Genomic DNA, 27499 nt, shown 5'->3' with positions numbered 1-27499 from the left:
CCTCGGGCATGGTTCCAACACTTTCACGATGTTGTTACAGGTGTTGACTTTACTTAAAGTAGTCATGACCCATACTTATTTTTTGCGCACCACTGCTCACGGAATTTTTATTGTTCCCGTGTTTGTTAACGACCTACTCCTGACTGGTAGCGATGCTACTGGTATCTCGGCTTTAAAGGAAGTTCTGCAATCATCCTTCAAGATGAAAGACCTTGGCCATCTAACATACTTTCTTGGGCTTGAATTTTCACATTCTCAATGTGGGATCCTGGTCAGCCAGCGTAAATATACTAAGGATCTTCTCGCCTTCGCATCATTGACGGATCAAAAGATGGTTCAGACTCCCTTAGAACTTAACGTTCATTATGGTCGTGACGATGGTGATCTCCTTGCACAGCCCACATTATACCGCCGTTTGGTTGGGAGTCTGGTTTATTTAACAATGACTCGCCCTGATATTACCTACGCTGTCCAAGTCGTCAGTCAGTTTGTTTCTGCTCCTCGGACTCTTCATATTGTTAGACGGGCCACAAGCCTTGTATAGCCGATTTTATAGATAGATGATGTATAAATAGAAGATTTTGTATTTATCATTTTACCTTGTATAGTCGTTGTAAAACTCTATATATTCAACCCTTCAGGGTTATCTCAAATACACAGAAAAGCAAAGGAGAATCATTTTCCTTAAATCCTTTATTGTTTTTGCTTTCTGACATGGTATCAGAGCAACACCGATCCTAATCCGGCATCTTCTTCATCACCGACACCACCGTCTGTCAGATTCGGCACTCCCCTATCAGATCCGGCTACTCCCCTGTCAGATCCGGCCCTCACCAAGCTCTGTCCGATCGTCCCAAGCTCTGTCCGCACCACGCTTGTCCGATCGTCCCAGGCCTGTCCGCACCAAGCTGTATCCGATCGTCTCCTGCGCACCACGCTCGTCTGCTCGTCCCCTGTGCACGCCCCTGCTACACGTTTGATCGTCCCCTGCGCACGCCCCTGCTACACCTCCTATCGTCCCCCGTGCACGCACCTGCGCCTGTTGCATCATCTCCTCCTACATTCGATCCCTACTCCCTCTTCTTCTCCCGTTGCATCTGCATCATCTCCTGCTACATCCGATCCCTACCTGCTGGTTGTTGTTCTGATCTGTGGCTGCAAGGTACTTTCTTCTTTAGCATTGTTCTTATCTCGTCCTCTCTATGGATAAAGACTCCCGTACAGAGGCCCCACGATGTAGTTTCGATGGCACCAACTACAATCTATGGGCCATCCACTTTCAAAGTTTTCTCAAGGGTCAAGGTCCATGGGGACTAATTGATGGATCTGTTACTATCCCCGCTTCCACCGATGCCGACAAAATGGCTGATTGGGAAATGAAAAATGGACGGATTATTACCTGGATTCTTGATTTGGTTGATCGATCAATAGCTGTTGGCCTCACGCCACATCGCACTGCTAAGGCTATGTGGGATCATCTCCAGACAATATATCAACAGAGTAATGTGGCTCGGTTATACCGCCTGGAACAAGATTTGGTTCACCTTACTCAGGGTGACAAAAGTATTCAAGCTTTCTACTCTACAATGGTTACAATTTGGACAGAGATGGCTATGATGGATCCAGAATTCCCAAATGACTTTAAAATATTCCACATAATGAACGAAAGTGCAGGGCTGCTCTTCTGAACCGTAGCCCAACTCCTTTAATGAATTTGGTTATTAATGATTTATTAGCCGAGGCAACGACTGCAGGTCCTCTCTCAGGGGACATCTCAGGGACCATCTAACCTGGCACTTACTGTATCCACCTCTGCACCAAACCGTGGTTCCACTACTTTAACTTGTCGCGGTTGTAACAAAGTAGGACATGTCGTCGCTCAGTGCAAAGATTGGTGCGCATATTGTCGAAGGACTGGTCATGGTATTCAGGACTGTCGTTCACGTGCCTACGCATCCTCATTCGGCCGTGGACGTGGTGGTCGAGGTTGTGGCCATGGTGGTGCTCTTTCTACTACTTCTACAGCTACTTCTTCCGAGCCTTCTATTAGTGATACTGCATCCACTGGTTCTGTCGAAGGTCGTTCCTCACCTTTGACTCCTGCGATGATCCAGCAGATCGTGCAGGCCCTTTCTGCGGCCGGTTTGTCAGGTATCACCTCATCTTCTCCGTGGTTCTTCGATTCCGATGCTTCAAATCATATGACTGGTGATATATCACATCTTTGCAATACTCATTCCTACACTGGCAATTAGGCTATTTCTACTGCAGATGGCACTAAACTACCCATTCGGTCCGTTGGTTCCTTAACTTTCTCTCCTTCTGACCATCGCCAGTTTACCCTTCGTGATGTGTTTCATGTCCCTAAACTCTCCTCAAATTTAATTTATGTTGGTCAACTTACATCCAATAACTGCTTGGTCATCTTTCTTGTCAATTGTTGTTTTGTGCAGGATCTAACAATGAGGAAGGTACTTAAGAAGGGTAGGCGGCATGGATGTTTGTACGTGCTGGACTTTCAGCCATCTGTTACTCCAACTCGTTGTTTCTTCTCTCCATCTTCCTCGGATATTTGTTCGGCAAATAAAATGTGAAAACTCTGACACTTTCGCCTGGGTCATCCACATTCTGATCGTTTGATTCAGCTCTTTTCTTCTAGCATGTTAGGGAATATTTATCTTAATAAACGTGATTTGGATTATTCTTGTTCTTCCTATTGCCTTTCAAAACGTAAGTGTATTTCCTTTCCTCTAAGTACTACAATATTTATCTTATAAACTGGTGCATACGGATGTCTGGGGTCCTTCCCCAATTATGTCTCTCTGGACTACGATATTATGTTATATTCATTGGTGATTTCACCCATTACACCTGGATTTACTTTTTACACTCTAAGTCATAGGTGTTTGAAAAATTCAAAATATTTCATTCTATGGTGGACACTCAATTTTGAGTAAAAATTCAAACTCTCCGCTCTGACTCAGGGGGAGAGTATCTCTCCACAAATTTTCGTAAATATCTTCAGGGTCATGGGATTAATCATCAGACCGCCTGTTTTAATACTCCACAATAGAATGGGGTGGCTGAACGCAAAAATCACCATATTGTTGAAACTGCCAATACCTTAATGACAGCTATGAGTGTTCCTCGTTCCTTCTGGCCAGAAGCTATGATGCATTCAGTCTACTTGATTAATCGGTTGCCAACCACAATTCTGAATAGTAAATCTCCCTACTTTGTTCTCACCGGTTCTCTTCCTACATATTCCACATTTCGTGTTTTTGGTTGTGTATGTTATGTTCATTTGGCATCACGTGAACATAACAAACTTTTCCCAAAATCAGTAAAATGTATGTACTTAGGATTTGGAGAAACTCATAAGGGTTTTCGTTGCTATGACTCAGTCTCTCGTCGTGTACGGGTATCACGACATGTTGTTTTTCTTGAGCATATTGCCTTCCATTCATCTGGTCCTCCTTCGCCCACACCAGACTCTCCTGGTCTTACTATTTTTCCTGACATTCCGGTTGTGTCAAGTCTACCTCCTTGTCCATTGCAGGTTTATTCCCGACGACCACATACAGATCCATCACCTACTACTCTCCCTACTGTACCTGTAACTGATCCAGATCCTATCTTGGTACGTCGTTCCACTCGTGAACATCGACAGCCTAATCGCTTGATATACTCTATGTCTGCCATGAATACTACCCTGGATACTGTATCTATTCCTACTTCATACCATCAGGCAGCCAGTCATAATTGTTAGAAGAAGGCTATGGCAGAAGAACTTGCAACATTGGATGATAACCATATGTGGGACATTGTTACTCGACCTCCTGACCACTAATTAATTGGTAGTAAATGGATTTATTCTGTGAAGCTCAAGTCTGACGGATCATTGGACCGATACAAAGCTCGGCTTGTCGCTCAGGGATATAAACAGGAACACGAAATTGATTATGATGAGACATTCGCTCATGTGGCCAAGATGAAAACTGTTCGCACTCTTCTGGCAGTATCATCAGTTCGCTCTTGGCCACTCACTCAGATGGACGTGAAAAATGTTTTTTTTCATGGAGACCTCCAAGAAACAGTATATTTGAAACCTTCTCCTGGATCTTTAATCCCTGCCAATAAAGTCTGTCACCTGAAGAAAGCTCTATATGGTCTCAAACAGGCCCCTCGGGCATGGTTTCAACGTTTTCATGATGTTGTTATAGGAGCTGATTTTACTCAAAGTGGTCATGATCCATCCTTATTCTTGCGCACCTCTGAGCATGGAATCGTCATTGTTCTTGTTTATGTTGATGACCTACTTCTGACTGGTAGCGATGATACTGACATCTTAGCATTAAAGGAAGTTCTGAAGTCATCCTTCAAAATGAAGGACCTAGGTCATCTAACATACTTTCTTGGACTTGAATTTTCGCATTCTATACATGGAATCCTGGTCAGCCAGCATAAATATACCAAGAATCTTCTCGCCTTGGCCTCCTTAACGGATCAGAAAACAGTTCAGACTTCCTTGGAACTTAACGTTCAATATGGCCGTGACGATAGTGAACTCCTTGCAGATCCCACATTATACCGTCGTTTGGTTGGGAGTCTGGTTTACTTAATAATGACTCATCCTGATATTGCCTACGCGGTCCAAGTTGTCAGCCAATTTGTTTCTGCTCCTCGAACTCTTCATATGACTGCAGTATTGCGCATCTTATGGTACCTACGTGGAACTCTGGATCGATCTCTGTTCTTCTCCTCCACGGCCCCTCTGGATCTTCGTGCCTATTCAAATGTTGACTAGGCCGGTTGTACTCTCACCCGCAGATCTACCACTGGCTACTATGTTTTTCTTGGTACTTCTCTCATCTCTTGGAAGTGTAAGAAGCAGGCCACTGTTTCCAAATCAAGCACAGAAGCCGAGTATAGAGCAATGTCAGCAGCTTGTAGTGAGATTATCTAGTTACGTGGACTTCTTTCTGACTTGGGTGTTCATCTACAAGATCCTACTCCACTCCATGTAGATAATCTGAGTGCCATTTAAATTGCCTCTAATCCGGTTTTCCATGAATGGACAAAGCATATTGAAGTTGACTGTCACTTCATCCGCGAGAAGTTTCGATCTCGGTTCATTTTGCTACCACATGCCGCTTCCCATGATCAATTTGCCAACATTCTCACGAAGTCCCTCACTTCTGCATAACACTCATTTCTAGTTAGCAAACTATTACTTGTCGATGACCCGCATTAGTTTGAGGGGGGATGTTAGACAGGCCACATGCCTTGTATAGCCGATTCTATAGATAGACGATGTATAAATAGAAGATTTTGTATTTATCATTTTACCTTGTATAGTCGTTGTAAAACTCTATATATTCAACCCTTCAAGGTTGTCTCAAATACATAGAAAAGCAAAGGAGAATCATTTTCCTTAAAGCCTTCATTGTTTTTGCTTTCTAACATATATGACTGCGGTGTTGCGCATCCTACGGTACCTATGTGGAACTCTAGATCGATCACTCTTCTTCTCCTCCACGGCGACTCTGGACCTTCGTGCTTATTTGGATGCCGATTGGGCCGGTTGCGCTCTCACACAAAGATCTACCACTGGCTACTGTGTTTTTCTCAGCACTTCTCTCATCTCTTGGAAGTGTAAGAAGCAGGCTACTGTTTCCAAATCAAGCACAGAAGTCGAGTATTGGGCGATGTCAGCTGATTGTAGTGAGCTTGTCTGGTTATGTGGACTTCTTTCCGACTTCAGCATTCATCTACATAATCTTACTCCACTCCATGTAGATAATCTAAGTGCCATTCAGATTGCCTCTAACCCAGTTTTTCATGAACGGACGAAGCATATTGAAGTGGACTGTCACTTCATCTGTGAGAAGTTTCAGTCTGGGCTCATTTCTCTTCCACATGTCGCATCCCATGATCAAATTGCAGACATTCTCACCAAGTCCCTCACTTCTGTGCGTCACTCATTTCTAGTTGGCACACTATTACTTGTTGATGAACCGCATTAGTTTGAGGGGGGATGTCAGACAGGCCACATGCCTTGTATAGCTAGTATAGTTCATTTCCAAAGGTAGAGGATTCTGATTTTATTATTTTCCTTGTATAGCTGACTGTAATCTCTATATATTTGACCCCTTAGGGTTGTCTAAAATACAGAAAACCTATTGGCTTCTCTCTATTTTCACTGTTTACATGTCTTCATCAGGGTCCTTCTTAAGGCTGTTCTTTTATATAAGACTGTGCACCCCATATCTGAAGGTCCATAATATATTTAAAAAGAAGAATGCATAGTAAGGGGAAAAAAAAACTAGTTTCCTCTAAATTTGGATCACTTGAAGGTGGGCCAACACGTCTAGCTTGTTGGGCCAAACAAAAGTTAGATCAAGAAATATATGTTCTTCATGTTTCAAACTGTCTAGATACCAAATTCATTTTCAATTGACCGTTGGATACCAAACTATTCTCCTCTTCATTTGGATCGCTTGTGAGTGGGCCCACATGTACAGTTTGCTGGACCTAGCAAAAGTTCGATTGACCCATGCATATTTCTTTATGTTTTAAACTGTCTACATACCAAATTCAATGCTGATGGTCCAAATTCTTCCACGCACTTAGCCTTTCTATGCATTTGATGATCATAGATACTACAAGTTTGCCTTTCAAGAAAAAAGGACAATAGAACTTCAGCTATCACCCAGATATCATCAAATTTAGAAGAGACCTAACAAATAGTTCTGCCAGATGGGCTTTTCAAACCGTTTTATGTTTCATTTGATTTTCCATTTCAGTATCTAACCATGTCTCCCATAGTTAGCATATAGGGTTTGACCTCATTGCTAAAGATGTGCGTCCAGCATGTTATATGGTCCAGATTACTTATCATTTTGGAGAAAACATTTTGGATAAGCTCATCCAGCACATGAGCAATAACGACATGGATTTAGAGTTAATTCAGAACCTGATTGATTGTTTGGTTTGCTCCAGTATCCAGCATCTCTGGAGGCCGATCAGCTGTGAGTAACAACAGAGGAACGAAATCCTGACTAGCTTCCACAACCTGCAAATAATAGATTGCTTTTTATTGTTTAAAGCTTGCAAATAATAGATTATTAATATTGTTAACGAAGGATTCAATGCAAAATAGAGAGTGCTGTGGAATACAATATATATTGTAATTATTAAGAAACAAAAATATTTCACAAAACAGATATTATAATTTTCAAAAGTTCTTATACTCAAATAACATAAGTTAAAGCACGAATAAACTAGGATAGAAAGTTATTAATAAGATGAATAGAAGTTGTTATTTCAAAAATACCATGTTAAAGGTTGAGAAAACAACCACATGTCCAGACTCCAGATGACCAAATTGATTATGGGATATCTAAATCATGACACAATAGCATTGGAGAATAATTAAATGAAATTAGAAGCATAACCAAAATTTATTTCTCACAGCTGGAAGGAGATTCGAGACAGCAGTTCCTGAAGATGTTATGACTACAGCAGGCCTTTGAGAACCTCTTGCATAGCCCACAGCATGAAACGCAAGCGAGCGCTCATCATAACATGAAATACAAGTTGTGAGAGGATGAGTGGAGGCAGCAACTGCAAGTGGAGATGATCTTGAACCAGGTGCTATACAGAAGTACTGAAAAGAAGAATTAGTTAGAAAAAATACTGTAGAAGTCAACAAACTTCAGATTATCACTAACACTTACTGTCAAACCAAGCCTAGTGCATTCTTCAATTATAAGCGCTGCCCACACGGCATTGATGTTTGCACACTTGTGCAAGAGGTAACTCAATCCAGGAGAACCTGAACCATCTAACTGAGGCTAAAAGATAGACGTCTCCAAATTAGTTTACATACTATTACTAATAATCAACAAACTACAATGGCTGTATGTTCATCACATTACCAAGGTAACAGGAATGATACCTTATTATTGGTAAAGGCAGTTGTTGCTGAGAGTCTGAAATAAAATGGAAAAGAAATTGGAGATCCTTCCTGCAATAAAACAAAGAACACTCAAGGTAGTTGTGATATGTACAATATATATCGGGAAATGTTAAAGTGACTTTGATCACTGATACTTTAAACAATAGAACAAGTCCACATGCATTGTCGAATTCGCCAGAAATCCCTCAAGACAAAAAAAGAAAAAAGAAAAAAAAAAGAAGCAAATTTTGAAGAAAAAACAATCGATTAATAAGATATAGGGAATACCAGTTGCAAGTGGCTAGCACCAATATCTTTTCCAGAGGAATGTGCATTCAGGCATACCTACAAGAATGAAAATCAACAGACGACTATTGGGGGAAGCAACTGGTAAATTATGCAGTCCACGATCCTTCACTTTCTCTAACTACTTGCCTTCAACAGTTTTATGCCCATGGTGCTCATTTCATATTTCCCAAGTCATTTGATTATAGAAATCAGGTAGAAACAAAAAGAAGTTGTGTTTGTTACTCAAATCATAAAATCATAGTAGCATCCAAAAACAGACAGTCGAAGCAATTAACATAAGCAATGCAATGGTCCCTGCGGTAAAAGAGCACATGTACAAGAGGAAGGGTTGATTTCTGGAGGGCAGCCAATCATAGAGCATTTTTCCAATCTAACATTTAAAATCCAACCACAATTAGCCATGTGAGAGAGAGAGAGAGAGAGAGAGAGAGAGAGAGAGAGAGAGAGAGAGAGAGAGAGTGTGTGTAAATTGATGGGAGAAAGGCTAAGATGATGATGACAACGAGTTTCTAACCCTTTATCTGGATAAACAGTGAGATATTCCTAATTAATAGGCAGTGATTCCATATGAAACAATGATTCAATGAAAACTATGTGCAAAAACTTAGAAATAGATGTAAACTCGTGCACTAGGGTTAAGATAAGAAGCAATTGAATCCAGTCAACAGAAAAAAGTTGGTAACTGTAGTCTAAAGAGAAATTTGAAAAATATTTTTTTTGTCTCAAAGAATAAAAAATCAGAAAATATAGAAGCAAAACCAAAATAAAAATAAAAAAATAAAAATGAACCACACGAATGCATTGACAGAAATCAACATTTAAATCCATTTTAAGTAAACTGACCCTCAAAGATTCGAAGAGACAACTTCTAAGTTTCCTTAAATGACTGGGATGGAAGAAGTAGTGGAGAGTCTTGCCTCAACTATGGGGTGCAGGGCAGACTTGATGGGGACATCACGCGCACACGCGCACTCACGCCGCCCCCTACGCACGTACGTACGTAGAAGGAGGACCCCACCATCGATCTGACTCGATGACGACGTCCAGGGAGGGCCTCCTAGCTAGAAGTCAAGTTTTGGTTCAGAAAAGTGGCCCGATAGTCAAGAAAAGCCCACCATGGGATCTCATGATCGTGGCCCACTCGTCGGATTGATTTTATATTTTAGGTTTTGCTTATTGTTATTATTTAGAACATCGTGAACGCTTTAGATTTCCTTGTTTGGTTTTTATTTTTGTTTACTTCATCGTCAAGTAATAGGTATCGCACATGGTGCGAGTTTTTAGGTATAGGGTTCTCCCTATAAATAGGCACCCCTTGTAGTTCTTTTCATTCATTGAAGTTAATAAAAAATTCCTGCTTTATTTTTCTACTCTCTTCGTGAGTTGTGGAAGAATTCAAAAGTGGGTGCGAAGCCCTCCCTTTTCGAAGGGCTAACTACCGTGGTGCGAAGCCACATCGATCCCAATTCACCCCCATCTTCCATCATCTTTTTTTCCATCTTCCCCCACCATCCGTACTTCGAATTTGTCCTTTTGTTGCATCAAATTTTTTTATTACAGCAGGTTTCCAGATTTCGGCCCGCAGGCGAGCTGAAACTTCGGCGGAGCACCACGCACAAACCGTACATCGGATCGAGCTGAGATTTGGGGGTTTTTGAGTCCATCCCTGGCCGACCAGAGCAAGGTGACCTTTTTCTGAATAGTGGGCCCCACACACGTACGGCCGGGATCACACGCACGTTCGTTTGGGCCATTGTTGCTGTCCACACGCGGGATCATCTTTTGGCTCAGGTTTTTATCCTCTTTTATCCTCTCATAGCCGTTTTTCATGAATCCTAATCCTAGATTACATGATTCCTAATTGATTTGCCCCTTTTTTATCACCTTAAGGTTCCTTGAATTGAAATTAGGGAATCCCTTGGATTAGGGACTGATTTTTATGCATGAGTAGTTGATTTTATTTTCCTTTGACATCATTTGGTTTATAATTTTTATTGGTCCAGTCCTAACCTGTGTCGGCTTGGACCCGCATAGATTCCCCTTTTTAATTGAATGTTTGGATTTTCATGTGGGACTTGGAATTTGTGTGATTGTTTCTGAATTGGTAGGATCTAAGCCTGAAATCTTGCATATCATATTTTATTTTCCATGTCTTGCATCAAGACTACTTCCAGTCCACTTATCTCGGGATCCTACTTTTTATTGGCAAACCATCTAAAAGCCCATGGGATCCACAAGGGAGCAGGAAAGGCTCTTTATATGGAAAACCAAAAATACACCACTAGGTGGAAGAATCACTACTATAAATTTGATTCTAATTTGCCAATATACTACATGTTACATTCCAATTTTCACACCAGTTTCATTGACAGATTCAAAAGGATTAAAAGAGACTTTTTTTTTTTTTTGTGGAAATGGAAGAAGGAAAAAGTACCACTTGGTTGCATGGAAAGGTGTGTAAACCTAAGACAATAGGAGGTTTAGGTAATACAAGGACGGAGACTGTACATGGTGTTGCTTGGAAAATGTGTGTTGTCAGTATGAAACGAGGTCATTGTCACCAAAAAATAGAATTAGAAATAATAAAAGTGGAGTGTTTTCAAGGATGAAATTAGGTATCGGGTCAAAAATGGGACAAAATGTATTTTCGGAGAATGTCTGATGTGTTGATTGCCCCCTTCATTCTATATTCAGGAATCTTTATTGTAAGACCCGAGGCCCCGAAATCTGTTTCATACACTGGATAGCCAACAGCCATAACCTTAAGAAAATCCAACAATAACCTAACTAATTTAAATCAGAAAAGCTAGTCTTATATAGGGCTTTGAAAGAAAATCCAGCAATAAATTAACCAACTCCATCAGAAATTCCAGCAATGACCTAACCCTAAATTAGAAAAGCTCGACTTTTATAGGGCTTTCAAGGAAAATCCAGCAATACCTAACCCTAAATTAGAAAAGCTCGACTTTTATAGGGCTTTCAAGGAAAATCCAGCAATACTTAACCCGAAATCAGAAAATTCAGCAATACCTAACCCGAAATTAGAAAAGTCAGCAATACCTAACCCGAAATCAGAAAATTCAGCAATACCTAACCCTAAAACAGAAAATCTAGCAATAATCAATGGAAGATTAGATGATAGAGATGATTTAGTTTTGTTTAAAGTCACGTATTTCTAATGGTTTCTCTCTTTGTCCCTTACATAGTCCGCCCGCTACTTGTCTGATAAAACGTTTGAAAGAAATATCCTTCATCCTTTTGATGTAGTTAATTCTTGAGAAAAAGCATGCTTGTGGCATGAAGTCTTCTAGCAGAATAAATCCCGGATTGGATTTAGATTGGCTATGTCATGTGCATATCATATGCATGATTCATAGTCGGATGTCTTACATGAGACCCGTATGAGGAACTTAAATGTATGAGGAGACCACATGAGGAAGGTCGTCCTATGCTTGCCTTGAAAACCATGACATATTGTGCTTGTGTGTGGACTTATGCATATAGTGATTGTAAATGCGATAAAACATACTTTGTTATGACTTGAGTTGGACACCACACCGGAAATGTGTAATTCGACCGGACATGATTAGAAGGTCCATAGGTGAAAGTCCCTAAACCCCGATTGGTATTATTGGGAGCAACCAATGCCTAGACTGGGTGGAAGAACAGAGCGCTAGAATGCCGAAATACCAAAGTAGGCAGCGACTCCCACCGACGAGTGTCGATTGGTTGAGAGGTTTGACCTGACCTGCTTATAGACAAGCAAAGATAGGTTGTGTGTAACGAGCTCGTAAATTGTCCGCTATCGTTTTGCCAAGCAACTTATGACTTCTTGCTATTAGGCAGATAGTGAGGTTCAACACAAGTGGGTTAGACTAGTTCGGCCCGTGAACTATGTAGTCCCACCTCTGTAGTTGACCACGGTGGAAAAGTCTATACAAGTGGGTAGCAATCATGTGCGAGTCCCACCTCTGTTTCAGACTTTGGTGATCCAATTGGGAAATATGAAAAGTTGTGGAAACATTGAAAGAGTATGTATTTTACAAGTGGGTAGAAGTCCTACCTCTGTATATAAAAATGATTTAGAACATAAAAAGTGGCCTAATGCATTGTATCTTTATTTTATTGTTAGCGATCTAGAAAGTCTGTGCATTCCTGTGCATTATATGAGCATGACATGAAACATGCATTTTCACTGCACACACGCACTCACTGGGCTTAGTAGCTCAAGCTTTCCTTTCTATTTTTTTCAGGTGAGAGAAGGGAGCTGCAGGAATAGAGGCTATAGACTCCAGTTGTCCCTTTTGTTTTGTACATATCAGTGTATATATCTTTTTTTTGTAATACCCTGAATATGTACATCAGGCATAGTAAATATGACATGATTTATGTTTTGGTTTTGCCTTGATGTTCTCAGTTGTACACAGTAATATATGTTGAATATGATGAAATTTTGAGAAATGATATGTGTTTGTCGTCTTTACTTTTAGAAATCCTCCTTATGGAGCCCCACTTATGGGACTTAGTATGTGATACTTGGAAGTCCCAAAATCGGAGTTCTATAGAGGCTGTCAACCAAAATTTGGTGTATAGTAATCATGGATTACCAACACTAGATTTAGGGTCGTGACATTTATAGCCTGGCAGTTGAGAAGACAAGTACGGTGAACGTTTCTTTTCACAGGAGGAAAGCAAGTGATTTGGAATATTCAATTTAGATTTTTTTTTTTTTAAAAAATCAAGTCTTCCACCCACCTTCATGCCCATCTGAAGGGACTGTTTATCCCATTCTCAGAAAATGATGAAAGGATTTGGAGGTGAGAACTGTGAAGAGTGATAGTTACACGTGTGACAGATCAGATATTTTGACCTATTTCTTGTAGTTATTTTGTGTATTCTGTTCATGTAATCTTATCCCTTATCTGTAACTTAGTTTCAAATCAAATTAGAGAAAGATTAGGTCCATATCATCTGTAGATATTATCTACAACACTACATATATAGTGGAGATTACCGATGGAATGGTATAGTTTTTATAGTAAAATTACATGGTATCAGTGTCTCTGATATCTATCAATTCAAAATCTGACTACGAGAGAGATCATTGTAGATCCCCATTTAAGTAGATCATCATATTCCAGATTTTCATCTCTGACCTGCTAAGGTTCATTTCATCCAATTGGTTTCACAGTACCTTGTGGCAGTCTCAACAACAGCTGCAGGATTTTGTGTGATTTTGAAACTCAATTGCCTTTTTCATCCCTATGTTTTTGTGTTTTTCTTTTCTTTTTTACTTCCCTGTAATATTTTTCTGGTACAATCTAAATATCTGCAATCTGAATCGTGTATCCATTTCTCTATGATTTGTTACAAGTTACAACCTGCTGCTCCATTTTTCTTGTGATTTTGCGTTGTTCTTTTTCTTTTTCTCTTTCTTCCTTTCTTTTCACAGAGATTTGATTGTTCTGTAGATTTCAAGTTTTCAGGCAGAGATTATAAGGTTTTGAGGTCCTCAGCTGGAGATGTAAAGACAAATTGATCATCATCTTCAAAGGCAGATGTTGAGCTTTTCAGCAGGATTTCAGAAAAAATTAAAAAATTAAAAAAAAATAATTTGTTCTTTCCCTTCTATTTCTGAGTACTCTGCAGCAGATTCGAATCTACTAGTTCTTCATTAACAGGCCTGGGAGATCAGAGCCCGTTCTCTTGTCACCATCACCAACAACCAATGTGGCTATGTTCATTTCCAAATTTGTAATAGACTTCAAATCAGAGACAATTGCTAACAGTTCTCCCTCTGCTTGTTGATCTACCGACTGCAGGCCTGGCTCCATCAATTCTCAAGGAACCATTGGATACATTACCAAGCAGAAAATTCATCATCATCATCTAAACCTTATCCCAATTAATTGGGGTCAGCCACATGAATCCCGTTCAACCATTCCACTCTATCAAAGGCTAGATCTTCAATTAGGCCAAAGGTCATCAAGTTTTTTCTTACTACCTCCACCCAGGTTCTTTTGGGCCTTCCCCTTGCCCTTTTAGAGCCTTCAACTTGTACCAACTCACTCTTTTTGACCAGTGTGGTTCTTGGTCTCCATTGCACATGACCAAACCATCCGCATCTACTTTCCCTCATCTTATTACCTATTGGTGCCATTGTTTAGAGTATCCCTGATATTACGATAATATCCCTAATATTATCCATATCTCCAGCTCGGCGATACCGATAACAGCGGTAGTGATAACAATAGCACTGGTAGTATCAAAAATTCCAGGTATTCGCAATATATCACTAAGAATTGCCGATGTATCGACATCGCCAATATTTTCAATTATGTAAATTCCAGGTGTCGCTTGTATCGCCAATGTATTACTAATATTTTCAACTGTGTAAATTCCATGTGTTGCTTGTATCACCAATGTATCAGCAATATTTTGATAATATTGAAAATGTATCAATATCGCCAAAAATCTATTTATTAAAAAAAAATAAAATCATTTCAAATATTTCTTTATGGGGACATGGTTGTATGATAAAATAGATGTTTGAATGTGTGTATAAGTATTGATGGCTAGATGGATAATGGATGGATGGATGGATGGGATGGTTGGATGGATGGATGGCCAGATAGATATGTCTTTTTAGTTTATTTACTTTTCTATGTCTTAGTTATTGTATGCTACCAGCATTTGTATTATATGAACTCATTTTGGTTACTATTGAATTGATTACTTAGGACAACAAGTGCTTTTACACCCCCATTAAATGAAAACTTATTATGTATGCATTCTTTATGCAATTTTTTTATTCCTAAATATGCAAATATGAAAACTTTAGCATCTCCTGAGGTTTCACCGAAAAATTCCACCATTTTCCACATGCTTTCCTAATGTTTCCCCACATTTCCAAGTATCGGCAATATTGATATTGTTTCCATATCCCCAGCCAGCGTAACTTTAGTGATATCGATACTTCGAACACTGATTGGTGCTTCTCCTAAGTGCCCTGGAATGCATTCATTTCTAATTTTATCCTTCCTCGTATTGCCACTCATCCACCTCAACATCTCAGTTACACATCCTATGAATATTTTGTTCCTCAACCGCCCAACATTCTATACCATATAGCATGGCTAGAGTCTCATAGCTATGCTATAAAATTTCCGTTCAAATTTGAGTGGTACACAATGATCACATAAAACTACCCATCCAGCTTGAATTCTATTGGCAACATTTGTTACCACTCCCTCATACATATCCTTAATCACATCAATATATCCTCTTGAAACTCTTTTTTTTTTCCCAATACACTAAATTAACTCTCTAGGGACGATATCAAATGCTTTCTCTAAATTAATAAAGACCATGTGGAGATCCTCCCTCCTCTCCCTATATTTCCCCATCAGTTTTCTAACTAGGAAACTAACTTCAATGGTAGACCAATAATGCATGTTTTTTAGATTCTTGAATCCAAGTTTTTGTGTACTTTTATCTTCCATGATTTGTTCTTCTCAATTTCCTTCAAGTCTTATCGGGCTTCAATCTTATGTTTCTTGTTCCTTGGAGGTCATTCTCACCAACTATTTCTCTATTTGGATTTTAAAATTTTCTTGAAAATGGCTACTCTGATTCTACATTGAAAATTCCAAGAAAATTAACGAAAAAAAGAAGTTATGATCTCTAGGCATGTCCTTTTGAAACTTTTCTTGGAGGAAGAAGTTTAATGGTAACTGTTGATTGAAGGAAAGAGAAACCAAACAATAAGAAGCACAAAATAGTGGAAAGAGAGATGGAATAGAGAAGAGCCGAGAAGAGGAGAGAATGGGCTGAGTTAGGATTCACCCCAACTCTGCTTCTTGCTCTTCCATGTGACTAGATTTCCTTCCACAAATGTACAATATCCAGTGTTGGATTGTCTAACTACTAAGGAACCCACCTAATCTGCATCTGAATATCCTATGACCCAAAGATGACCATTTTGTTTATACAAAACTCCTTGACCTGGTGTTCCTTTCAAGTAACACAAAATTCAACTAACTGCTTCCATATGAGGTACTCCTGGAAAACTCATGAATTGGTTTTTTACGCTCACTGCATAGAATATTGTCTGGTCAAGTAATAGTTAAGTCAATAAGTTTTCCATACAATCTCCTGTACCTCCACAGATCCTCTACTGCATCTTCATGATCACTTACAAGCTTATGGTTAGAATCCTTTGGAGTGTCAACTAGCTTGGTCCGGAACATATTTCAATTGAGATAGAACTCCTTTGGATCTGGTTAATTGTATACCAAGGAAATAATCCTCGATCTTTTCTGAGAAAATGATGTTGAATATACTTCTTTAGTTCTTTAATCCCCTTGTTGTTGTTTCCAATAACAATAATATCATCCACATATAATGCAAGCACAATGAGACCTGAATATCCTTTTGTAGAAAAACATAATGATCAGCATAACTTCAAACAAAGCCATAATTTAATACAACCTTGCTGAATTTGTCAAACCATACACGTGGAGACTTTTTTAACCCATAAATTGCCTTTTGCAGTTTACACACTTTGTTAGACTCTCTCTGAGCAACAAATTCGAGAGGTTGCTCCATATATACTTTTTCTATAAGATCACCATAAAAGAAGACATTTTTTACATCAAGTTGGAAGAGAGGCTAACCATGATTAACAACTACAAATAGTATAACCTGAATGGAATTCAACTTGGCCATAAGAGAGAAGGTTTCACTATAATCAACACACAAGTGTTTGGGTATATCCTTTAGCGACTAGGTGAGCCTTCAACTGTTCAACCATACCATCAAGATAAAACTTGATTGTATAGACCCATTTACAAGTCACAACACATTTACCAGTCAGAAGAGTGATAAGTTCCCAAGTGTCATTTTGATGAAATGCATCCATCTATTCCTTTATAGCCTGCTTCTACTCCTTATTTAATAAAGCTTCCTTATATGACTTAGGAAAAAGTGAGAAGACAAGGATAGGGCAAAGTTGCTGAAATTTGGACATAAGCAATGAAAGGAAACATATTTAGAGATGGGATGATACATACATGTACACTTACTTTCTCTTAGGGCAATAAGAATATCATATATATCTAAAGAACTCACTAGACCACAAGTCTATGAAGAAGATATGTAGATGGCACATCATGATCGGCTATGCCATCTATCTATTTTCATCATGAGTGAACCTTTAGTTTAGGCACATTGGGAATGGAAGAGATGGTAGATGATGGAGGTTAGATGTCTTCATTGACCTTAATAGGTATGGGAACAATTTCCGTGTTAAGAGATTTGTTATCTTTGAAAAGGACAGGGTAGACTAAAAAAATGTAACATCTGTGCATACATAATGTCTTTGAAATAACGAACTATAACAACAATAATCCCTCTACGCGAGAATATCCGAGAAAAATGTATTTAACTTAACTGCTCAATGATCAAACTTATCATAGCCAAACTCTTACTGATGGACAAATCAAACACATCCAAAATATTTAGGAGGTAGAGTAAACAATAGAGTATTTGGGAATAAAACTTGATCAGGTGATTGACCCTTTAAAACAAATGAGAGCGTTTGATTTATTTGAAAGCATGCTGTGAGTATTGCATCACTCCAAAACTCTTAGGAAAAATCCTGTGAATTAAAAACGCACAAGTTACTTTAAGAAGATGACAAATTTTCCATTTTGCAACATCATTTTGTTGTGGGGTGTGCGCGCATAATGTCTAATGTATTTTTTTGTTTCTGAAAAAAAAAAAAAACTGACCAAAAGCTTGGGACATGTACTTCTTGGCATTATTAGATCAAAACATAGACATTTTCAAATTAAGTTGATTTTACATGGAGTTCTTCCATTCTATCCCATTCATTGGTATTGGTCATTGATACTGGAAAAATCATCTCATTTGTTCTAGCTCATGATTTGAACGAGTCACACATACACCCTAGTACATGTTCCTCGACGCTGAGGACATCCTCAAAGAGCTGGGGATTTTGTGACATTTCTGATTGGTTCCATATAAAAAGTCCTAAAAGTATAAAATAATTCAAATCTATCTTTCATTAAATAAAACCATGTCATTATTGAACAATCATCAACAAATATAGCAAAATAATTAAACCCGAACCTGCTAAATATTTTTAATTGAACCCCAAACATCTAAATGAACTAAAGAGAAAGGAACTAAACAACACTTCTCAACATGTTGTGGAAAAACAACATGGTGATGCTTAATCCACTAACACACATCACACTCTAGACATAACATCAACAATAAGGAAAGAATGACACCCTTAAGAGTCTTCAATGATGGATGACCGAGATAGTAGTCCCATTGAAAAGCTAAGATATCTTTTTGTGTTGTTGCACTCACAATGTCACAATCAAGATAGTACAACTTATCATGCTCATGTCCTCCACCAATCTTCCTCCTCCTCTTTAGGTCCTAAAAAACACAATGCGAATGATAGAAAGTGACGCCATTGTTAAGGGATTTGGTCAGTTAGTGATGAGGACATCCAAGCACCATACCGAGCTGGAGGGCTGAGCCAATCTCCTTATGGCTAGACGAAAATTACAAGGGGTCCACTTGGCCTAATTCACATTCCTAGCCACATTGAAGACCTCACATACATATTCATACATCTTTGAAGACCCCACACTGGGAAGATGCACGTGGGCTGCATATAGGAGCTTGATGGACACATCGGACCGTTGGATCATCATCGAACATCTTGATCATGGACCCCCATGGGCCACGAAATAGTTTAGTTGTTTAGATTGTTTACATGCTTCGTTATTTTTGGTATATCTTATATTTGTATTGGGATTAGGGAGTTAGGAATAACTTTTAATTTATTAAGCGTCTTTATGTTAAGAATTTAATCTGAGAGCGTCTTTTTATAAAAGGTCTTTTATGAGACTATAAAAGAGAAAGATGGGTGTGTGAAGCCCTAATGCCATTATTATTATTATTAAAAAAAAAAAAAACACTTCATGTTTTCTCTTCTTCATGTGGTTTGAAGAATACTTCATGTGATTTGGAGCTTGGGTGTGGTGTGATTCCATTCCCCATTTAACAGAGGTGTGAGGCTTCCTTCTATCATCTTCATTCTCTCTTCCTTTCTACCAAAAGAGGTATTTTACCAAAAAAACTTCATCTCTCTTATTCAATTCCTACCTAAGACCATCTAAGTCATCTTTTTCTTCAACTTTTCATCATCTAACTTCAACCCAACCAAAATCAACCATTGAGGACCCCAAAATCCTAGCCAATGACCCACACGTGCGAGCCCCTAGGCTGACCATATGGACAACTACTCAATCCTTTTATTTCCCCTTGCTTTCCCCATTAAAACCCCTTGATTCCCCATCCATAACCCTACCCTAAACCCTAGATCCCCAATTTCCTATTTTTCCCAATTTTTAAAAATCCTAGTTTCAAAATCACCAATTCTCATGAACACTAATTTTCCAAATTTTAGATTTTTCCCTTCCTAACCCTAATCATAAAACCTACAAAAACACATAATACCTCTCACAAACTTTTCAAAATGAAATATCAATGAAAATCAATGGTCTGATACTCCTCGGGAGGATGACACGAAGATCGAAGCCCACTAGCGGGCCCCATGTACGGGTCATCCAACCAAAAGGACACCGATGCTCTCCTCCTTGCATACACTCGAACAAGCGCGCGGATGTCCTCATCAAGTTCACTCTGCTTCAATTCATCGAATATCACACAACTGTGTTTCATCCCCAAAATAAGCTTAGATCTAGTCGTTGTTCAAATTATCTCCGATATTATCGAAATATCTCCGATATTATCTTTATCTCCAGCTCAACGATGCTGATAACACTAGTAGCGATACCGATAACGCTGGTAGTATCAGAAATTCAAGGTATTAGCAACGTATCACTAAGTAATGCCAACATATCAATATTGCTAATGTAATCATCAATATTTTCAACTATGTAAATTCTAGGTGTCACTTGTATTGCCAATGCATCAACATCGCCAATATTTTCGACTATGTGAATTCTAGGTAATGCTTGTATGATAAGCGTATTGACGATATTTCAATAATATCGCCAACGTATTGATATCATAAAAATTTTGTTTATTAGGAAAAATGTTATTCAAATTTTTTTTTTCATGGACACATGGTTTTATGTAGTGTTCAATTTGTCATTGATAATATTGATAATATCCTGATATTATCGATATCACAACATTCAAGATATTGAGACCACAATCTTTTGTTTCATTTCCAATTGTTGATGATTTCTTGGTGAAATATCATGTGTTGTTGATATTTTGCAATATCGATGGATGTTTGGATGGAAGGTTGGATGGTTAAATAGGTCGGAGGGGATGGTTGGACTGATTTCTTACAACAACACATGCTTTTAAGGCCCCATTAAATGGAAACTTGTTATGTATGCATTCTTTTTGTAATTTTTTTATTTCTAAATATGAAAATATGTACATTTTAACATCTCCTGAAGTTTCTCTAAAAATTCCACCATTATTCCTATGTTTCCCTACATTTTTGGTTATCAGCGATATTATCGCGCCATATCAATATTGTTTCTGTATCCCTGTCTAGCGAAACTTGTAGCGATACCGATACTTCGAACACTGGATCTAGTATAAAATGAGTTTCAAGATTCTCCATGGTTAAAATGATGAAAAAGGTAAAAAGATTAAAGAAAAATTGGAAAAAACGAGGAAAATTTTTTACATGGTCCCTTCATGCCCATATTGACCTCGTATCAATGCTAATACGAAGTGTATCACCAATACGACCCCTTTTTTTCCTTTTGAAGCAGACTACTACAACCTTGTTTCATGGAATGGGGTTGGTCAATACAATTGTATCATAACCAATTTTTGAAACCACGCTTATAATATTAATGTTAAACTCCACTTGTGTGTTTGTGCTCTCATTGTCAGTCCCAAACCTGAATAGAGGATCATGTCAAGTAGGCAACTGACATAAAAGCTTTCATCACACTTTTCATGAATCACGACATGACGTTTCAAGCTCATGCTAGGGCATTCCTTGCAAGAGAGCATTGTACAGCACCAGAGCACAATCTGAAATGGGGAAGGGCTAGCTAGGTCATCTCCTAGAAGCGACACGCCCCAACATCATAGGTTGAAATGAAAAGTGGGCATGGATTCTTACATCATTTTGGACAAGCGCAGGTAAATAAGGTAGTCTATGAGAATAGAATTCATCTTCCCACATTGGATGTAATTACTTTGATAGATAGGAGCATAGAGCTAGTAGAAACAATGAAGTGAATGAGAGTTAACATAGCCTTTATACAAGAGACCAAATAAAAGGAGGAAAAGCCAGAAATTTTTATGGACAAAGATTTAAAGGATAAATGTCATTAGTGCATAAGCACCGCAAGAAGATGAACAATGTCATTAGTGCATATGCACCACAATAAGGATCGAAGATGGAAATTAGGAGAATCTTGGTAGGACATGGATGACTAATAAAAGGTACTGCAAATGGAAAGAGGATATTTATACAAGGGGACTTAAATCTTCATATAACAAAAAGATATTAGAAGATATTAAAGAGTACATGGATGATATGGTTTTGTGGAATAGCAGTGATGGAGATCATAGAAACCTTTGTAAGATTAGGGATTTTGAAGTGAAAGAATCTTTGAGAAAGATGAAAACAGGAAAGGCCTTAACACCATATGAATTTCGACAGAGGTTTGGAAGTGTGCGAGAGAGATTGGCTTATTTTGGTTGGACTAAGATAAGGGCAACCATGCTTTATGGGACAGGATGTTGGGCAATCAAGGAACAACATGTTCCTAGAATGAGTGTAACTAAAATAAGGATGTTGAAAAGGATGAGTGGCAAGTCAAGCATAGATTTAGAAATGAACACATTCGAGGGAGCTTAAGAGTGGCCACAATGGGTAAAAGGTGAGGGAAAGCTGACTTAGATGGTGCAGCCATGTGAGTTGGGGACCAAGAATTGCACCAGTTAGGGGTGATTCGGTTCAAGTGAAGAGTGAAGACTATAAAAGGGCAAGGAGAAGGCTTTAAAGGATGTGGGTGGGCATAGTAACAAAAGAGTTGATGACCCGTGGTTTAACTAAGTATATGGTCCTTAATAGACTAGCAGAACAAGATTCGTTTGGCCAACCCCAATTAGTTGAGATAAGGTTCAAATGGTGATGATGATAATGATTAATTTTATAATTAATCAGGTAGATAGGTACACGATTTGGTATTTGCCTGACCTAATTTTTAATCGAGTCTTTGGTGGCGGACCCAAACTCCGAAAATTGGACTTAGACCTGTTTAAATAGGGTTGGATCCCTCAGTTTAGCTTAGATCCGAGTACCCGTTACAGCCCTAATGATCTGGAAGATTGAAGGCCCTCCCAAAGTCGCCACTTTTTGCTAAAAATTGATAAAACCCTCACTCTAGCCCATCTTCAAAAGAGGCAAAGGATCATGGTTAGTGGTTGCTTCATGTGTTTAAGACCCGAGGAGTTAGTAGGACATCTTATTCCCTGCCTTTTTGATCGGGGTGTTTGCTTTTCAAAGTTTGTAGGAAGATACCATGCTCAATTGACAAGCTTTTGAAAGTGTGGCAAATTAGTTTTAGAACAACTCAACCTAGAATTCTATGGTAGTTGTCCCTCACTGCAGTTTGGTGGGCGATCTAGAAGGAGAGGAATAGTAGAGCATTCAAAAGAAAATTAAAAACTATGGCTTGAGTAGCAGACAAAGAAGGATTATATTGAGGTTTCTGTTTAAAGAGTTAGCAAGCGTCTCTTGCAATGATCTCATTGTGAGAATATTGTGCATATGGGTTATCATTAGGTGTAATATACTATGTATCGAGAAGCTCTAAATAAGCTTCCTTGTATAGTCTTGTAGAGTGGTTTTTTAAACCCACCTTTGGGTTGAAGCAATACAAAAAAACAAAGGGTTAATTCTCCAAATTCTTAAGTTAACATGGTATTAAAGCTAGGTTTCTGAACCTGCCGCACCTACATCATTCAGCCGCCGTAGATCATTGCCATTCCAGGCACATCATCGTCACAACTCCGCTCCTCCATTGATTCCAGCGGTCCATACCTGCCGCACGATCTACCACATGACCGGCCACATCATCTAGAATCGATCTAGATTCTTGTTAATACAAGTATCATCATCGTCACATTCTGTAGGTCCCATCTTTCCAACAACAGCCATTGTTGTTGGGCGTTCTCCAGATCCGGCGCTCGCCTCTACCCAAAACCTCATTTTCAAAACTCAAAACCTGATCTTCTCTACAACCTGCACCAGTGACACCTCTAGACTACGGAACCTATCTCTTCTGTTTCCGGCATGCCGCTTCCGGCCTGATTCGACGAATCTCTCCGTTGAAACCCATCTCTAGCTCGCCACCTCTATCTTCACATCTGGATCCATTGATCTGAGATCTGTTGAACCCATAAAGTCGATTATTCTCCATCGACGACAGTGACACTACCCCTGCTTGCCAGATCCGGTCCTGTACCCATCTCTGCATCACTAGAAATCTACCTCATGCTTGTCAGATCCGGTCGTACTCGCCCAGAAATCAGTGGTACATTTCTTCTTCATGGTTTTTTTATGACATCCATGAATCCCTCCAATAAGATCGAAACTATCCATGTTAGGTTGGATGGGGAAAAAATTTCCCTGTGGCAATTTCAATTCAAGCATTTTTTAGCAGGAAAGCCTCTATGGCTATGTAGATGGTTCTACGGGCAAACCAAAAGATGAAAAGGAACTCTTATCTTGGACCACAAATAATTCAAAGGTGGTCACATGGATCCTTAACAGTGTCGAGAGCAACATTGCAATTAACCTCACGTCATTCGAGACTGCATCCGAAATATGGGCTTACTTGAAAATGTGTTATTAACAATCAAATCATGCTCGTCGTTATCAAGTAGAGTATGAGCTGTCAAAATTAGAACAAGGAGCTCTGAGTATACAAGATTTCTATTCTAAACTTACCTCCCTTTGGCATGAGATTCAACTTATGGATCCAGTTATTCCCGCCACGGCGATAAAGACAGCAAAGATACTTCGTGACACAAGTAAATTGATGCAATTTCTATATAAACTCCGTCCAGAGTTTGAACCAAGCCGAGCCGCTCTGATGAACCGGCCTCAACTTCCATCTCTTGAGGCAGCTCTATCTGATTTGATGGCAGAAGAGACACGTTTGAAAACCCTTGCTTCCATGAGAGAGGTTGTTCCTAATGCTACCTTCATTACTCGCAATTTTTCAGGAAAGTCACGAGACATGTCGAAAGTTAAATGTTTTGACTGTAATGGATTTGGTCATGTGGCTACTCGTTGTCCCAACAAGAAAGAAAATCTAAAATCCTTTGGATCAAGTACTCTATTTTGTCGATACTGCAAACAAGAATGACATGATATAGCCAATTGCCCGACTCGCCCTCCTCTACCTCCTCACTACCAGTAATGTGGACGTGCATTTCTGTCTTCCTTTGCTGAGAAGCCTGACTCCTCATCTATAGCCCCATCGGTGCAGCCTAATCTACTTTCCCTTGAACAAATTTAGCAAATCCTTCAAGCAATGGGTTCTTCAGGTTCGATAGATAATATTGATCCTACAAATCTTTGGTATATTGACTCATGGGCATCTAATCATATGACTGGTGACATTTCTTGTCTAACTGATTGTCTCCCCTATAGAGGAGTGGGTTCCATCTACACTGCGGATGGGAAGCATTTACCTATCTCTCATATCGGGTCCTTGAAAGTCTCACCTTCATCATCTCGCAATTTCTTCCTTCGCAAAGTGTTTTATGTCCCTAAATTATCTGTCAACTTGGTTTCGGTTGCTCAACTAGCGAAAAATAATTGTTTGGTTTTTGTTTTCTCGGTTTGGTTGTTTCATACAGGATCTGGAAATAGGGAAGCTGATTGGGAAGGGCCATAAGAGAGGAAGGTTATTTACTTTGGAGTCCGATCCTGAAGTTGTCTCATCGCATTGTTTTTTTCTTCCATCTTCTCATGATATTTCTTTTACTAATAAATGCTGAAAACTTTGGCATAGTCGTTTAGGGCATCCAAATTCCAAAAACATGCTTTTCTTATTTAGATCTGGTCTTTTGAATGATGAAATAAATATTAGTCCCATTTCCATTGATATGAACCGTGTTAGTTGCAAAGTGTGTAAATCTACTACATTGCCCTTTTCATTAAGTAACTCTTGTACTCAAAATCTGTTTGATCTCGTTCATACTGATGTTTGGGGTCCATCTCCCATCATGGCTCCTGGTGGTTCATTGTATTATATCATCTTTGTGGATGACTTTTCAAGGCACACTTAGATTTATTTCATGAAGCACAAGTCTGAAGCATTCTCATGTTACAGACAATTTTCATCATATGTGGAGACCCAATTTGCAAGGAAAATTAAAGTTCTATGATCTGACTCTGGGGGAGAATATATGTCGTTCGAGTTTAAGACTTTTATAAGTTCAAATGGTAATATACATCAGCGAACGTGTCCTCACACGCCTGAGCAGAATGGAGTAACAGAACGAAAGAATAGGCACATCATTGAGGTAGCAACCACCATGATGGAATATGGTGTGAGAATATTGTGTATATGGGTTATCATTAGGTGAAATATACTATGTATAGAGAAGCTCTAAATAAGCTTCATTGTATAGTCTTGTAGAGTGGTTATTTAAACCCACCTTTGGGTTGAAGCAATACAGAAAAACAAAGGGATAATTCTCCAAATTCTTAAATTTACGCTCATGAGAGGTTTGTTGGGAGGAATCAGAGGTAAGAAATCGGCCCAATCCCCATCTTTTGTGGCGTCCCCGCTATCTGGAAGCTAAATTTTCATTGTCGTTCTAGAGGTGGCCATGGGAGGCTAGAATTAGGAGAATTATATGGGACAATCAAGGGAACATTAGGTGGGTCTTTGGAGGCATCATTGGGGTCAAGGGTTCCAACTACACAGGTCGGGTCCCTATGCATGGGAATGAAGGGGCTACTCCAAATGCAATTCATGCAGACAATTATTGAGGAAATGGAGACCAGGGAATTGGGGATAGATTCTCTAGACATGGAGACCAGGGAATTGGGTGGAGGAAATAAGGAAGATGAGCGGGCACTTTGGCACCATTTTCCCAGTTCCTTGAGTAAATGTTGAGGCGAATGATCTGAGCTTCATTCTCTTTTGATTAAAGATTCTCTCCCCCTCTTGTAACTTGTTTTCATTATAAAAAAAAAATCAACAACTAGCCCTTTAAAATATGTGCTTAAATTATTAACTTTGTCCTTTACTAAATTAAAGTTTATCATTAACAAATATATATATATATATATAGTGAGCTGGCAGTAACTGTTGCTTAGCATAGTATATGCAACAACAGTATACAGTGATTAACTTTATTTAAGCATTGATGCATTGACTTGAAAACCCTCCCACAATGTATTGTAGCAGCAAGGGCCTCCAAAAGCCCTCCTACATTTTTTTAACACACTCACATGCATGCACGCACCACATGGACACTCGAACCCATGACTTCAGTGTTGAAACGCAGTCTACCACTGAGCCATTCCTACATTAAACAGGATATGTCACAAGTTTTTGAAGTTTATGCAACTACAATCAAGCATGTAGAAGACATGGAGAACTTTCTCTTCATCAAGAGCGTATATAGGTCCCTTCTTCCTTTTAGCGAGTGAAAGAGAAAATTCATTAATCACCCATAGGCACCAAAATAAAGAAAAGATTCAACCAATCAATTTTCACATATTAAATCCAAATAACCGATTTATACATTGTAGAATTGAACAATGAAATGGAGCAAATACCATCTGAGCAGTTTGGACTTCCAAATCAGACTTCTCCTGAACATAGCTTATCCACTTGTCATGGCAATACTCTCTGGTTGGCCAAACATGATAGATTGCCTATAAAGAAATTACAATAAACATTATAGCAAACAAGATACAATATATAAATGTATAACCTAACAAAATCCTTGTAACAACTCACACTGATATAGAGTTGAAACAAACTACTTGTATCATTGTAAGAATAGCAAACATTTCTGTATTGGTAAACCAGCAAAACACTTGTGGTACATAGTAGTGGAAAGGGTGGAAAGGAAACTAGCCAAGTGGAAGAG

General features: G+C 38.9%; 1 protein-coding gene across 2 annotated transcripts in view; it reads right to left on the bottom strand.

The window, feature by feature from the left end:
- LOC131255652 (protein PHYLLO, chloroplastic) overlaps nucleotides 1–27499 on the bottom strand; it is a 98708-nt gene that overhangs the window by 59631 nt on the left and 11578 nt on the right. For both annotated transcript variants that reach the window (XM_058256431.1, XM_058256430.1), the window contains exons 6-11: nucleotides 27183–27281; nucleotides 8249–8305; nucleotides 7961–8029; nucleotides 7740–7856; nucleotides 7475–7669; nucleotides 6977–7075 (exon numbers count right to left, since the gene is read on the bottom strand). In XM_058256431.1, coding sequence (XP_058112414.1) covers nucleotides 6977–7075; nucleotides 7475–7669; nucleotides 7740–7856; nucleotides 7961–8029; nucleotides 8249–8305; nucleotides 27183–27281 — 636 coding nt within the window. The remainder of the gene's footprint in view (nucleotides 1–6976; nucleotides 7076–7474; nucleotides 7670–7739; nucleotides 7857–7960; nucleotides 8030–8248; nucleotides 8306–27182; nucleotides 27282–27499) is intronic.

The sequence above is a fragment of the Magnolia sinica genome, chromosome 9 (genome assembly GCF_029962835.1).
Source record: "Magnolia sinica isolate HGM2019 chromosome 9, MsV1, whole genome shotgun sequence".
Classification (NCBI taxonomy): domain Eukaryota; kingdom Viridiplantae; phylum Streptophyta; class Magnoliopsida; order Magnoliales; family Magnoliaceae; genus Magnolia; species Magnolia sinica.
Note: the sequence above shows the minus strand (reverse complement) of the source record. Positions and strands in the feature narration are given on the sequence as shown.